Below are 17,068 nucleotides of genomic sequence, written 5' to 3'. Positions count from 1 at the left end.
TAAGGCCTCTCCAGGGCCACAGATCATTAAGAATAGACTTCTACAGAGGACATGAAATCTGCCCAAGGCGTCTCTCCAGTTGTTCAAAGGAACACACATCAGTTTTGGAACCCACCACTGATCTCACTTTGCTGTCTTGTCCCTTGATGGCACAATTACCTCCCAATAGTTGTGATGTTTTCACAGTAGCTTAATATTATTACTTCAGCAGAAGTAATTGCTGAATTCGTAATAAGCAAAAAAGATGTCTCCTGGGTGTTAATGATCAAATCTCTGTGTTTCCTCCTCTCATTCCTGGTACAAGTTCCACCCATTCCTCAAAAGCAACTATCAGAGTATTTGGGGATACAAGAAGGACACTATAATGACATTTTTTTGTGGTGAACTCTGCTGGTTTCGCCCTGGCTGGGCTGGTGCGATGACACATCATCTGCAATGTCATATACTTTGGCTGTCTTTCCTTGCTTGCAAACTCCTTATAGGAGGCACAGTCTGGAAGCTGCACTCCAGTTAAACGATTGTGTCACCCTAAAAAGGCAAATTGTGCAAAGCTTATTGAACTTTCAAACCTAGAGAAGCAGGAGAATGTGATTTGGTTGCAGGGAAAACCCGTCCTTGTCTTCTCTGTTACAAACCATCGTGTTACACCAGAGTGTTATATACTCTGGGCACTGTACTGATTTCCTATACATTCATGTAATATTCTGCCCTCATTAGAGCTTCATATCTACCAGAAGTCTCTGCATAAGTGGGAACGGGCTTGCATCTCATTTACCAATGAAACTGGACATTACTCTATTTTAAGAATTTATCCATAGGTAAAAATATACTCCTGGAAAAAAAAAAAATCAGTTGCACTATTTGACATCCAGCAACTGAAGTCTCACTTATCATCACAGTAATTTGCCAAAGAATCAGGAGGATCTTTAACTCAGCTTTTGCCATTATTGCACTTGGGCTGCTACATCGTGTCCAGATCAAAGAATTGACAGACACGATCTGAAATGGTGACAAAAATATGCCAACTATCAATAAAAACCCCCAGAGGAGTGGAAGAGCAGCTTTACAGAGACAAGCTGGAAGAGCAAATCCTATATACTTCATCACTGCATGTTTTGACTGTTTTCTAGCAACCGTTGCATTCCGATATTATAATCTCTCTCTTTACGCAAGCCTCTTATGTTTTATAATAAAAAGAGTACATAAATTTCAGTTACCGTTGCAGAGCAACTTGTTGTATGTAATAGTCATGTACAACATAAGGCGTAACTTGAAAAACAATTCGTGTTTATTCTTCCTCTGCTTAATCAATATTTTAAATATTTGTGGAAGCCATATACCAGCTTAGCAAAGCATCACCTCAGAAGCGAGAGAAAGAGAACAGACAACACAAATTCCACAACGTACAGAAAATCATCTGCATATGACAGACTGCTGTTGAGGGATCTAAATTTTTTTGGACCTTAAAGGAAGGAAGCATATAACATTTTACTTCTGTGCTGTTCCACTTTATTCCTTTTTACCATGCATTACTCAGCTGTACTGACTTGTTTTAACATATGAATTTTCTTCCCTCCGCATGCATTTTTATAATGCTATTTAGTTGCAGTGATGCACAGAGACAAAGACAGCGGGGGCGATTTTTTCCCCTCCAATCCTTGCCTGACTTTCCAGAGAGGTTAACAAATGCTTTACCCATCTCTGTCTTCTCTCCCACATCATAACTGTGGCTAACCACAGTGGGATCAAAACTACAGTAGCAACAACACACAAGCCTTAAATGCTGCAGGAGTACTGTAAGTACAGGAGGCCAGGATCACATTTCAGTTATGCTAGTTAGAGACTTAAACTATACAGTTATCCCTGAGCTCAACTAGAGAAAATCTTATCCAAACTGAAGACTACCATTTTGATAAAATTTGTCATAGGTTTAACCTTGAGAATAACAAATCATTAAGTGCATGGGGCTAAGAATCAATTTATGTTCCAAGCAAAGGGTTTTTTTAAATTAAGGTTGAAAAAAAAATTAGATCTTGCCTGGTGTTGTACAGATTCTGTTGATGTATCAATCTTTTCAGGCATTTAAAAATAATATAGAGATGATAAAAGTAAATGTTCTATAACCAAAAATCTCTTGGTAATAAAATTTCAAATTACAGTCCATGGCAACACTTCTAAATTGAAGCTGTGATACAGGAGCTTTGACGGAGGAAAATTGTACAAGTAACTCGCAAAGTAATTCGGAAAAGCAACAAAGAATGAAGGTGCTGCTGAGATGAACAGAAAACATAGCTGGAATGGTGTGCAGCATCCTTAAATGAATTTTAGACTGTTTTGTTGCCAATATCTTAAGTAGTGCTGCAGACTTATATGGATTTCTTTGATAGCTTCCTTCGACCAAAAAATAACCTCACTGCAGAAAAAAAAAAAACCAAACCCAACGCACACAGACAAACCCAAATCTGAGCTCAAATCATCATACATGACTGGGCCCAGAGCGTGACAAATTGATCCCAACGCAGCAGTTTAATGGCAGGAATTGCACTCTCCTATTGACTACTTCAGGCGTTCAAGGGGTTCAGGAAGTATCTCCAGAAAAGGACTCATCCCTTCAAACTGCGCTGACTCGATGCTGGTCTGCGGATCAACACTCTGGGTATAGCACAAGGTAGGAAAGCCAAATTGAGTAAAAGAGCTGGAACTTTGCTCACAATGGAACAGAATGAGCAGAAAAAACAATGATCGCTGTTTCCAACTGCCTCAGTTTCCCTGTTGGTACACTGGGAGTGCAACATTAAACTATTTCTTATAGGCTGTTGGGGATTAAATAGTTTTTCTGATGTCTTCTGGCACCTTCTGATGAAATGGGTTACAGCAGTGTAAAGTATGATCGTCATTTTGTTCAGCAAAAAATAAAGCTCAGGAAAATACAGCTTTTTTGTTTAAATAACTCAGACAAACATCCGTAACCACTTAAATGTGGCAGATCCTCTAAGTGTGATTTGTACCAAAGCATCTGTGGTAAGAAGGTTACAGGTATGCTTTGAGAATAAATTTCAAAGGTCTGCAAAGTATAATTAGTTCTAAAGTTCTCCTACACATTAATAATTAGTAATAAAATCCTTCTAAAGCCCTCCACAGAAAGATGTAAAAAGCTCTTCCAGAGGCATAAAAACACAGACCAAACCCAACCCCCTCCTAGTTGGTGTTATATATCTCAAGCTTCCTTCTAAAAATGGTTTCACCTCTCTCCAACAGTTAATTCAATCATTTTTTTCGCTCCCTTCCAATGCTTTTTCTGTTCATATCACATAACTCGGGGTGAAGTCTTTAATCTTACATACATTTACATAATAATTTCAAGACCAAATGGTTCAGCCAGATTAGATAGTCTCGTGGTCCTTAAACCATTTATCTATGAATTCCCTCACCAATCCCATCACCAACACAGCAAGTTTCGCTGTCTAGTTACATGTCAGAGAGAAAAGAAGTGGTTGCACTCAAAGAGTTGTGGTCAATGGTTCAATGTCCAAGTGGAGGCCTCTCCTATGAAAACAGGCTGAGAGAGTTGGGGCAGTTCAGCCTGGAGAGAGAAGGCTCCAGGGGGACCTTTGAGCAGCCTCCCAGTACCTAAAAGGGACCTGCAGGAAAGCTGGAGAGGGACTTTTTGCAAGGGCATGTAGTGATAAGACAAGGGGCAATGGCTTTAAACTGAAAGAGGGCAGATTTAGATTAAGTAAAAGGAAGAAATTTTTCACTCTGAGGATGGTGAGGCATTGGCACAGGTTGCCCAAAGAAGCTGTAGATGCCCCATCCCTGGAAGTGTTCAAGGCCAGGTTGGATGAGGCTTTGAGGAACCTGGTGTAGTGGAGGGTTTCCCTGCCCATGGCAGGGGGGTTGGAACTAGATGATCTTTGAGGTCCCTTCCAACCCAAACCATTCTATGATTCTTCCTCCATTTCGAATTTGTCACTTTAGGATTCAGTTAATCGGGAGTCGAAGGACAGGGATATGACTGATGTCTGCCACTACAGGTATCCAGAAAATAGATCTTGTCAAAAAGACTTCATTTCAGTCTTTGACAAGATTATGACTCTGATAACACTTAATGGACAATGATGGCATGTAAATATGTATTTTTAATAACTACTGACTCAGCACTTTGGCAAAAAGTCTGGTGCGATTATTAGCTGTGCAGATGTAGGAAAGGAGTAAGGGAGTAGTTTTACCGTCATGGAAGGGAATGGTGACTCTGATACTGAAAGGATTCACATGGTTTTGGTACCCATATTTTCAAAGGCAAACGAAGAACGGAGAGGATGCAAAAGATACAGTTATTGAAGGCTACTAAAACTAGTAAATAGCAGGAAATTAGAGGAATCAAGGACCAAAAGTTTGAATACAGACTAAATGGTTTATAAAAAAAAAATAAACAAATTTTAACTCAGAGGATAATTAATTAGTAGGAACCCAAAATGAAGGGAGATGGACAAGTTGGCCTCTATTCTTTGAACTGGTAACAGGATGACACAGAGAGTCCTTTCTGTCCTCAGCCTGGAGGGACATTGCTGGCTGTACCTGTATCCATGGACAGCGAGACAAGGAGAACCAGGTTTTCAAACTTCTCGCTCCATAACGCCACGATACTACTTTATTCACCGTGTCACCTCTTGTGTGGGGCACCCCCTTGCCACTGCGTTTAAAGACATCTGCCATTATGTTGGGGAAGGTTCAGGCCGCAGAAGGGCAGCTAAGCAATCAATATCCCGCTCCTGACTACGCAATAGAACTAAGAAATTCAGCTTAAGATAACACTTGTCCCCCATGAGCTGGTACCCGTAAACACGCTCACAAAAAGGCAGCAGAGGATAGACTGTGAACTCTCCACAGCTCAAGACAACTCGGCACATTCTTGTTTTTTAAAATAAACCAAGCAGCCGTGTTATTCTTCTGACTTGTGATTTCCTCATTATAGCAATTTAATTTTTTATGCTTAACCATTAGCTGGATTCTACAAGGAAAGGCCCTGGCTGGTTACATCGCTAACCACAAGTGTAAATCTGCTGTGTGTGAAGGAGAGAGACAGAGTCAGGCAGGGTGAACATGAGTATGTATGAGCACCTGATGTTTTTTTCTGACACCGTTCCACATCATTAGTTGAGAGCTTGCTAGGCACCATACCCTTACATCTCTGTTTCTCCTATCTACTTCACTTTTTCCAAAGTTTTTTTTCCTCTTTCTTACATGCAATTTTGAAGTTTTAGAGCTGTTTAGCTGATTCTCAGCAGAAGTGGCTGGGGCAAAGACTGTAGACATTTTTACACATTTATTTTATGGGAGATTACACAGCTGATTAACAGTTCTCAGAATAAAAAACTGTCCCATGTTACCTCCATTCTTGTCTATTTATTGCTTTTGATCTATTCATGCCAAAACATTCTTACTAATGAAAGTCATCAGAAAATTGTCTAATAAGGTAATTTAGAAGACAGTTCACATTGAGCATATGATCAAAAGGCATTTAACTTGCTGTTCCTGCCTCCTCTCCCCAATAAACACATGGTTTACCAGCACTGCTACGCTTCAAAATGGTTTTGAACATCTGGGAGAAAGGCTGATCAGCTCCAGACAATCGTTGGACTCTAAGTAGACCCAGGAACAAAGGTCATGATAAATGAAACGACCTGCTTTGGCTCCAAAATTGCCTCAATCTTCTCCAGACAAAGCATGATTGAAATGCATCTATCTGTGGATAGCATCTGGAGAACTCTAAATACGTTTTGATCAGAATCCGATTGGCTTCTTTCAAATGAAAGTAATTTGAAGATGCCATGGAAAATTTTTAAAACCAATCACACTGTAAACTTCGGCCTCATGTTTCCTTCTGCAGCATTGACCTTGTTTTTCTACTGCGTGAAAAAAATCAATATAATAATGGTACTGCAGTAAAATTTCAGCTTGCTCTTGGCTTACTTTAAATAACTTTATTGTCTCCCTTTCCCTCTGTCTGCGTCTGCTGTATTTGGCACTTGCAGTTATTAAAATGAAACCAAGTTGAAAGAAATGTTACAATATCATAAAAAGAAAACCAGCAGTGCGTCTGGCTCACTTTGCTAACGCTGTGGTCACCTTTACAATTTGCCAGGGTTTTTTATTCCCAGCTGTTCTACCTGAATTTGCATGCAGAAAGAAACCCTAACTTTCTACTGGAATAACAACTTGTACTTTGCAGATTTAAAAGAGCTAAATGCTAAAAAAAAAAAAAAAAAAAAAGAAAGTCGCCACCTCTTTTCTCCATTATATATTAGAACAAAAAAGCCCAATGGTTTACTACTGATTTCAATTCTTTGCCACTGAACATGTTCTTACTGCGTAGTGTGCATTTTCTGCACAAATGAGAGAGCCTGGTTATAGCAGCCCCACTGTTACACTCCTGTCTGCGCTAAGAACGAAGCTTTGAAAACCTTGCAGCAAAGTACCCAACTAAAGAGAAGAAAAAACACCGTTCAGCCAAAAATATGCCCTTGGCACTTTCCACTCCCTCTGGATGAAAACCTCATCCACTTGTTGCCAACCACAGCTCTGTGCTGGTCAACAGACAAGAAGGGCATTCCCAAAAGCAAAAGTGGGAACCACACATTCCAGGGAAAGCAACAGAAAGCCCAAATGTAGGCAGTGCTGAAAGGAAAGAAGTATTTGCTCTGCTTGGGCCTCTCAGGACCATGGAAACCCTCAGTCTTGGAGCAAGAAAGACCTAATCTAGTATGTGCACAACACACAAAAGAATAAAAAAAGACGTACACTTCCCGTAGAAGTTTTCTTCCTCCTCTTGGCTATACCATGAACACAGATTTCGTAAAGGGACAGATGAGGCTCCATCTCTAACATCCCTTCAACACAACAACCCCAGAAAAAAACTAACATCTTACTTTGGTAGTTGAAGCTGGAGACGAGTTGGCCACCGGCTCGTGATCACATCGCTGTTGACGGTGGTGCAAGCAGCGGTGGCCGGGGTGGGGAGCCGGGAGGGGACGATGGGCAGTGGCAGCAGCCCGGGGCGGTTGTTGCTGTTGGCACTCGCGGCGCTGCTGCAGTTGGTGCTGCTGACGTGATTGCCGTTGGAGCTCCAGTCCCGGCGATCCCACCCAGCCCGATAATCTCTTTCAAACGGCTGTGGTGCCGTGACATCTCGATGGAGGGCAGCTTCTTCTCAAAGGGAACTTGGGAGCTTGCCTGAAGGATTTTAAACCAAAGAGGTGTTAGGAATAAGGTCCCAAAACACTGATTGTACTCTGTAATCATCAGGGCAACTCCCTGCCATGTCTCCTCTGCTTTACCGAGAGCATTGTTTCTCTCCTTTTCCCAGCTAAACGTCAGGAGGAAGAGGAGTGGTGGTGTAGTAAATGTTAATCTGGAACACAAATGAGAGAGTTTGGACAACTACAAGCATGAGGTAGAGAGACCAAGACCTCAGGCCTGACACCATCTGCCCAAACTCTCCAGCAGAATGACAAGCAACAGCACACAATCATGAAAAGCCAAGTTAGAAGAAAATCATCATTCAGATCTTCTGATAGCAGGAAAATGTTTCCAACAGCTCTGTCTTGTCGTTTTCTCAGTAGCCTTCACATCATTTCTGTAGCTCTTTTCTACACCCGATGCGTGACCAAATATTAATCCTAAAGATCACAGGGAGGAAATCCACCTGCTAGATCTATCCATTACATCTCTATTGTCAAAGCCAAATATGCTTACGCAGGCTGCTCCCCCTCCTTTTTGCTAGACCTTCTCACTGGAAGCTCCTACAGGAATGCTCATCCTGTGATGCCTGAGCTTTCCTCAGCATGGCTGCTCTCCAGGGCAGGCCAACATGTCCTGTCTCCTCCCATGCTTCTGGCTAGACTTTAAAACACTTAATATACCTAAGATGATCAAATGACCAATTCACTCTGTACGATCATCCCGTCCTTATCATTACTTACCTCCTCAGTCTTTGTTATCCATAGATTTATCTGCCAGGAGCGAGATGTCTGAACACAACGCTGGGAGTTGAGACTCCCAACATCTAATCCTAGTTCTGATAATTATATGTTACGTAGCCTAGAGCAGTTACTGAAGTCTTCCTGCCAAGGTCTCCTAACCTGCAGAGTGGTGGCAATAATGCTATTTTCCCAGCACAATTCAGAGTAAGTGAAAGTTTACAGCATTTGGAATTGAAGAACAATATAAATAAATGCTAATATGTTTACTCTCATAAATAAATAATGAGTATCCAGGTCACTTCAGCATCTGATTTATTTATTTGCATCACACGATCCACTAAGTTCTTTGTAATAATAACATCAGGTCAGCTGAAGCAATTTTTCTTTCACAAATTCTTAGATATAAAAATGGACAGGAAAAACATCTGCTTATAATGGCTGAGGAGAGAGCTGGAAACAAACTCTCCCAGAAACATAAAGATAAGAAACTAATTAAGATATACATAACTTAGAAGTGGTATAAAACAGTGCGCCTTGCACTGTTAGGTATTCACTTAGTAGAAATTAAACAAAAAAGGCAAAAAACTCGACCACTATGACTAAATAATTAAAGGTTCACCTGATTCACCAGAGAGCTACTAGCTTGAGATGAAGAAAACCCTTCCTCAGTTTAAAAATTCCATAATATAAATGTGTATTAAAAACCCCACAAAATTCCCTCCCACAAGCATTATCTTCAAGAAAAGGCTGAACCAAATCTCCCAATAAGCTGCATTTTTGATGGCTATGCTGCCGCTCTGCAGGAGCGAGCTCCTCCAGCGAGAGCGTATATTGGGGACCACACAGTAGTGTTGTAGATGTGGACCACAAAATTAGCATTCCTTTTTAATCCCACAGAGCCAGCTATTTTTTTCTTCAGTAGGATTTGATGCAAGATTTGAACTTGATGATTTCAGGGTGATGATTCACTTGATACTTACTTAGATTCTTCTTTCTTGTATTTTTGTGGCCATCTGATACTTAATTCAGAAATCTCACTTCATATTTTCTAGAGAACCACGTGGCAATGACAGCTATACACTAAACACAGCAAAATCAGAGACACGAGTGCTGTGAAGGACTCCGTAGTGAAAACAGAAACTTTTTGTCTTAGTAGAGTTGAAGAAAGCAAGTTTTTCCTCTAGTGGCAACCATCTCAGAATAAAATCAGTACCTAAAGATAGTGTCTTTAAAGGTTAGAAATTCCACAGGTATAAACCCCTCCCTTTTGCAAAGCCAATCAAAAAGGGAGACTAAACTGCAAGCTACAATTTCGAATATCCTTTATTATCCTTGCCTTTGGTCTCCACCACGGTACAAAGCTATCTTTTTTGACTGTTTGGATGGTGGCTGTCAAGTGAATGCCCTTCTCCTTCCGAGCTCAAGGATCTCCATTAGCTGTATTAGTGTACTTCTTGACAAGGCAACCAGAGAGAACCAATCACATATCCCCCACCCACCCACGCACTTGAGTATATCTGACATTTAATTCAGCGGAGAGCAGAGGCACACATGCACATAAGTCAATAGCTAGCAGTTTTTGCCACACGATCCAAGACACCATGCCCCCAGCAATTCTACTATCAGATGAGACTGACAGGCAATTACGTCAATAACAAGCAGGAAAAAAGCCTGTGACTAAGCCACGCATTAAGAAGTTTACTTAAAACCCAGCACTCTCTTCACCAGCAAATTCACTTTTTTGTCCAGCTACTGTATTTCATGGTATTTCCAATAAATTTAAAAGCCAAGGCTGAACGTCACTTTTTTTTTTTCCTGTGCATCGCATTAAATATACTGCGCTTGTTTCACCACGTCATTTTTGGCTGGGGTACAAAGATATTAGACAGCAACGAGATGTGCAGAAAAACCGGAGGGGATAACAATCTAATAAATGAGTATTCAACTGCTAGTGCTTGCTATTAATTGTTTAAAATTAGAAACAATATAAAATGTTCTCATAAATAGCTGCTGGGTGAGGTAAGAAATGGTTTGTGAACAGGCTAGCTAATTTTTAAATATATTTTTGGATCCAGAGTTTATGCTTCGTCTAGACTATTTATGTCAAGGATCATAATCATAACAATAATGCTTTCAACATATTTTGTACTCATAAGAAAAACTTCTCCAACAAAGCGTTGTCCCGAGCCAAGCATAATCATCACATTCCTCGGCACAGAACTTGACACAGGGCAGCATAAACCATCTTGAGAAACGGGCAGCGACGGAGGCCAGCAGAAACCACACACCAACAGTGAGGAGGACAGCAGTCACTGTATTCAAAGACATCATGAGCATTTTCGTTCTAACTCAGTCGTTCCCGGTTCCAAAATACCCAATTTTAGGCTAAAATTTTCCACACATGGATCCTTTTTGATTAAACAAACCGCCCTTTCTGTTGAGGAGACGGGGAGAAGGAGAAAGATTAATACCTAATACTACATATACCAGTATCAATAGTGTAATTAATTCCCATGTTTTCTTTTTTTAAGGGAAGTTTTCCTCAACATTCATATGCACGTTTTTCTCTTAAATAGCTTTAGGTCCCCCTAAACAGCCACTAAGAAAGAGAAAGGAGGTTTTTTACCTCTTTTTTCAGACTTGAGGAACTAACTCCCAGTGCGGTCCACACTGAAGTCACCACCCCATCTAAGCCTTGGCTAATTATAGATCTATCAACCTCAGTTTGGGGTCCGATTTTTCAGCTAGCACAAAGCTCCCCGCTCCCATGTCTAGAAGTCAGTTCTTGAGCAGATAAGCTTAAAGCTATCTGAGGTACGTCTGCCCCTACGTCAGAGCCATACAACAGCAATGTAGACATAGCTGGCAACAGAAAGGGCGTACGATTTGGGTATCTCGGAACAGAAGTCCATGAGGAGGCACACTGTATGCTGTTACTGCTGAAAATCACGCTGTACAGCTAATTCAGCTGACATACTATCTCATGAAGGTGGTAAAGTCAATGAGACAGGACTTCCCCCACTCTCTACTCAAGGCATAATCACTGGAGTAGCCGGGTGTCTTTAATCTTGACTAGAAAGGAACGTGTGTTCCTGTTTTTCACATAGAATCAAAGGATTTATTGTGCAGCCAAAAGGAACAAAACTCTCTTAGAAGGAAAAAAACCCACCTACTAAAGAGAGAGAAGAGAACAGAGAGAAACCCATAGTTGTTACTGGATGAACGGATAAATTCAAAGCAAAAGGAGATCAAATTGGTATTAAGGGAAAGCAGTGGAAAAGGCTATAAGCTAAAGAAGAAGACAGAGCATCCAGAGGAAATAAAAACCCACACGACAAATCTGAAACGAGATTCAGCGATATGGCAAAGCAAACAAAATGCCTATCTCAGTCCCCAAAGACTTCATCACTGTGTATGTGTTGCAAAAATCATGCCAAAACATAGACAGCCCTGTGGGTTTCAGAGAAGGGTTATGCAAAGTGCTCTGGAGCCAGGTGTGAGGATATACATGCACCCGATTCTTTCCTTTCATAATTACTTCAACAGCAAGATGGACTTGGGAGAGTAGAACAGGGAAGAGTAACGGACTAATGAAATAAAACTGAATCCCCTTCTGAGGAATGTGACGGGCATCTCTCTAGCCCTCCAAGGCCAAAATATGCAATGTAGCAGGTGAGAAAGACCATAAAAGAAACCACTTTAAATCTATCACTCTCGAGGGAAAGTACAATGTGAGAGTACCCCCGCAAGAGAAAATAACTTTTTCTACAATCAGGAGTTTTAGAAATGTTTAATATAAACAGCTTGCTCAACAATAAAATTTGAGAAAAGTTTTTCTGCAAATGTGAGTGTCTTTGGGATTAAACGTGGGGCACCTACACAGATGACTACATCCAGCCTCCAAATTTACCCAAAACACTTTGGCCATTTGGAAATCCTCCTACCTTCTTAAGTTTAAAACCACCTTCCTCCTGGTACTCAGTTTTCACCACCTCTCTTATGTGAGCTCATTTGTTCCTTGTTTCCACAGCTTCCACGCACATACACAGAGGCAAGAAAAAGACCAGAGGCATTTGAGATAACAGCGTGCTAACTACAGGCCTCTTACCAGGTTCAAACAGATCACTGCTGCAGATTATTAACTTAAGTGATTAACATTTCATTTATGCTTGATACATTTAAACACAGCCCTTCTTCCCCCAAGCCCAAAGCACTCACTGTTCTGCAGAAAAAATGTTCCCTGTTCATGTTCCTCTAAACGACAGTCCGGCTCGAGCCTTAGAGCAGCTTTTTCTCTGCTCTCCACGCTCATCTAGTCAAGGTCTCCTTAAAACGCCTGTCCTCACAGATATAAATATAAGGAAAAACAGGCTTTCAGCAGTCTGAAGCCAGAGAATCAGATTTCTTAGACTATTAGTCAACTTCATTAAGTGACTTCAAAAATAAAGGTCAACCTTTTAATTTAAATTTTTCCTGGGTAAGCATTTGTTTCTAAATTTACCTTTTAAATAATAACATTAGAGAAATATGATAGGCAAGAGAGGTTGGGAGACAGAGCAACAGAGGTAGATACGCGGTCATTAGGGAAATGGAAGAAAGGAAGAAAGAAAGAGTCTGAAACATTAAAATCAGCAGCTAAGTAGCCTTACGTGTTTTCAGACTGGATAAATGGAAGCACAGATAAAATAGCCTATTAGAGAGCTTCAAAAGCAGTTAAGTGCATGTAAAGCATAAGTATTTTATGAGATCCACACACAAAAAAAGATGAGGAAGAAGAGAGGATTTGCTGTAATCAGATCTAGCATGAAGAACTGTAACTGATAAGAAGATGTCTAAGTACCTAAGCGTGAATGATTTCAAATATATGCTGCAGGGAAAATGTTACAGTTTTATCAGAGCATACCGACACAACAACCTCTTCCTGAGGCACAGGACTGAAGACATAATTTATGCATAGAGCACCAAACCAACTGAAATATATCAATGTTACCATAAATTTTGGATATAACTCAATAGGAAGGTCACACATGCACACATATTACACACATGTAAACGTGTCTTAAGAAAATTTTACAAATAAAATAGGTGCTCGCATACCTGGCAGCTTCAGGAGCTACTCTTCACTTTAGAAGTGTGACAAACAAAATGTTTTATTTGAGCTTAACATTATTTATAACCTGCAAAGACTTTCTTAGACACATATGGAATCACTGTTATAAGCCTACATGGATCTGACTAATCCATTTTCACAATTTTACTTAACTTCTTTTTTTCCATTTGGGTGACTTCACTGAAAGACTTCTTTGTTAGACGATGGCAGTAGGAATCCAATCAACAGATTCTGTAAAGCTGAACTACAAGCAGCTGTGCAGAAAGATAAGACCCAGAAATATTTGAGGGGCAAGAAAACAACTTTATTATCAAGCAAGGTCTACTTTTGTAAACCCCTGATTTAGTCTTGTAAACAGTTGTAAAGCTCTTGTAAAATCCAAGACAAGGCAGAGAGACTTGAGCTGCTTTGCTACAATCAGATCTTAAAAAAAAAAAAAAAAAGAAGAAAAGCCGAAATCCTAACCTTGTAAGTGATAAAGGAGCAGTAGATTTAAGAGATTATATAGGATTTAATTTTCCAAATATATGCTGGAGAAGGCAATGCTTTGGGACGTATAAAAAAAAATGAAATCAGAGCAGCAACACAACAGTGTCTTCTCAGGGTAGACTTCACCATGCAACAAGTACAAATAAGACTTTTGTTTCTTTGTCTTGAATTACTGTGGAAAAGTGTGTGCACACATTATTTCTGAGTACTTAAGATGAATATGGAAATCTTCTCTTTAGGTAAGTAAAAAGATAAAACAGACTATCCAACTGAAAAAAAAAAAAACAACAAAACAGCCACAATGAGAGTGAAACCATACCTTACCAGTCTGGTTTCTTTCTCTCCAAGTTGGGAGAATACGATCTTCCTAAATAAGGGGTTACTAAAATAACTGTATGTGTATGTTTTATACTAAGTTTCTTGGAAATTTATCTTTGCTATGATCATTTCCTATATTTCGTCATTTGCTTTCAAATGCTAATTCCTTTACAATCTGAGTGGAGCAGATAACACATCCTGCAATTCACTGATCGTGAGCATTGGTAGGGCAAGAAAAATTCACAGAGGTCTGGAGGCGTCCGTAGTCCTGCTGCTCACACTGCTGGAACAGAAGGTGACAACCAGTCCCACCCTGAACCCTGCTGCATGCCAAATTTGGACACACACAAAGTTACGAGGTTCACATCAGGCACAGGGGTTCCTTTCCGGGGGAGCCTCCATCATCCAATTGTTCTGGACTATTTCGAAAGCCCTTCATCCATATCTGCAGATGTACTTATTGTCAATTATAAATTGACAGAAAATATGTCAAACGATACTGGTTTGGGATATGTATCTGGAGAAAATGCCTAACTCCATTGCTCTCTTCAGGCTTTTATCTGAAAGCTCTCCCACTTGATCTGGTTCTCCTCCTTGTCTTGTGGCAAACACCCCAAAAGCTCAGAGCAGAATTCAACCTTCACCACCCTCCATTCCCAAAAATCAAGTGTAGCTGCCATTTGCTGCAGATTCTTGGGCTTTCCAAGGTCCTTCTGCAGCAACACAACTGGAATTTTATGCAGCAGTTTTCTAAATGAAAATTCACCAGAACTTTAAACAAAGGCATAATAATTTTCTCAGATGTCTCTACGGGGTCCCAGGTATCTGGCACTGTCTGGAACCCAGCCTTGTTAAAAATGACAAGAGAGAAAAACACAACGTTCCTCTGTAACACTCCTGCTTGCAAAACACTGCCCAAAACATTGACTTCCCTAATTAAATTATCTCATTAGCATGAAAAGCAAACAAAAGAAAACCAAATGCCAAAAGCTGCTCCGTTAAAGGCCAGTTCGTGGAGAGTTTTTGCAGAAGATTCACTCGCAGAGTCAATGACCAGCACCCCGACTCCTGGCACAAGGGCTGGCTGAACGTCAACCGGTGGCCAGAGTCCAAAGATGCCCATCAGGGAGAGGCGGAGGAGGGAAGACAGGGACATGACTAGATTTCTTCCGGGGAAATGGGCCATCTTCTCCAAACGCATTAAGTGGTTGCCAGCACCTGACATACCTAATCTCGCCTAAGACTTCATAGTTAATAAAGCAGAAATGTAGAATAAGCTACTGTCAGTGTTGCCAAATGTCACAAATTAAATCTCACAAAATTTAATTACAGGATCTTGGCTCTTTTGGGGCTGGTTTCTTGTGGGGGGAAGAAGGAGGGGACTAGGTCTTCAAATTACATTTGGACAAGGCAGGAGAAGTTTCCTTTGATTTACTGCCGTTCTCAATTTTCTAGTCCTTGGGGAAGACTGATCAATCAGTCAAAACTATTAGAGGAGAAAGTTCTCTGCCAAGGAAAGGGTTAAATGCAGCCTACTTTACAGCATAAGCTCTCTGGATCACCCATACTGCTGCAAAACTGTATAATAAAGAAACTCTACTTTGAATTTTGCTCTTAGAGGATATTTTTGGGTCATCCCACCCCTGTCATTGTTCACATTTAAAAGCTTCAGCTAGCACCAGAGAAAGTAGTAAATTTTCTCTTCCAGGACTGATGTCCTCTGTCCACACAGTTTTGTTAAAAGGAGACATATATCACTCCCCCAAATCAAGACCACAAGTATACTTATAGCATGAAACGATTACTAAGTATTTGGTGTATAAAAAGAGCTTATTAGATGCAAATCTAAGTCTTGGCCCAGAAAGCCAACTGTATCCTGGGCTGCATCAAAAGAAGCATGGCCAGCAGGTCGAGGGAGGTGATTCTGCCCCTCTGCTCTCATCAGACCCCACCTGCAGTGCTGTGTTCAGCTCTGAGGTCTCCAACAAAAGAAGGACATGGAGCTGTTGGAGCGAGTCCAGAGGAGGGCCACGAAGATGATGCGAGGGCTGGAGCTCCTCTCTCTGAAGACAGGCTGAGAGAGTTGGGGCTGTTGAGCCTGGAGAAGAGAAGGATCCGGGGAGATCTTTGAGCAACCTTCCAGTACCTAAAGGGGGCCTACAGGAAAGCTGGAGAGGGAATTCTTACAAGGGCATGTAGTGATAAGACAAGGGGCAATGGCTTTAAACTGAAAGAGGGGAGATTTAGATTGGATATAAGGAAGAAAGTTTTTAAAATGACAGTGATAAAACACTGGAACAGGTTGTCCAGAGAAGTTGTGGCTGCCCCATCCCTGGAGGTATCCAAGGCCAGGTTGGATGAGGCTTTGGGCAACCTGATCTAGAGGAAGGTGTACCTGCCTGTGGCAGAGAGGTTGGAACTAGATGATCTTTAAAGTCCCTTTCAACCCAAACCATTCTATGATTCTATGATTCGAAAATGCATCAGAAAAAAACTGAAGAAACATTAAATCTACTGAACATTAGACTAGCACAGTCCATATCAACATGCATCCAAAAACATTGCAAGTTTTAACATGATTCGCTTCACACTGAGATAGGAAAGTGCAGTTATCCCAATCCTGCAATAAGAAACTGAATTTCCAAAGACTATGCAAGATCCCTGACAGAGAAAGAGAGAGAGAGAGAGAGAGATCTACACCAAGGGGAATAACTACCGTTTTTCCAATTTCTGTCACCCTAAATGTGGGACTGTCACTAACCTCCATTCACATATCCTCAAAAGCTACCTTGCTCTTCATTTAAGGAGCTACTTATATTCTTGTCACAATTTTGGAGGTCATAAAGGGCCTGGAGAGGGGAGTTTCTCTGCATATTTCCACAAGTTGTTTGCTTTCTTCGTGGCACCAGTACCATTAGTATCAGTACATCAGTACCCTGCACCCCTTTTCTTGGCTGGAAATATTGGACTTCTAGCACACCCGGCAGACACTTAGAGCTTCAAATCTAAATGTTCCCTTCCTGGTGCATGTCAGTGAAGTTGGCCAGAGTCCATGTTACCTGTCCATCTGCAGTCACAGCTCATCACCTCTTGTGGACTAACCATCTTTCATAAAATGGGTTGATTTTATTTTCAGTTGGTTCAATAGAATAAGTATCACATCCACTTG

At 40.8% G+C, this 17,068-nt stretch overlaps 1 protein-coding gene across 1 annotated transcript in view; it reads right to left on the bottom strand.

Moving 5' to 3' along the window:
- Positions 1-7,188, bottom strand: part of KLHL29 (kelch like family member 29) — a 259,548-nt gene extending 252,360 nt beyond the window's left edge. The window contains 3 exon segments of the mRNA XM_086623548.1: positions 6,930-6,964; positions 6,967-7,170; positions 7,173-7,188. Of these exon segments, the coding sequence (XP_086479674.1) occupies positions 6,930-6,964; positions 6,967-7,170; positions 7,173-7,188 (255 nt within the window).
- Between the last annotated feature and the right edge of the window lie 9,880 nt (positions 7,189-17,068).

The sequence above is a fragment of the Tauraco erythrolophus genome, chromosome 2, assembly GCF_009769465.1.
Source record: "Tauraco erythrolophus isolate bTauEry1 chromosome 2, bTauEry1.pri, whole genome shotgun sequence".
In the NCBI taxonomy this organism is placed as follows: Eukaryota; Metazoa; Chordata; class Aves; order Musophagiformes; family Musophagidae; genus Tauraco; species Tauraco erythrolophus.
Note: the sequence above shows the minus strand (reverse complement) of the source record. Positions and strands in the feature narration are given on the sequence as shown.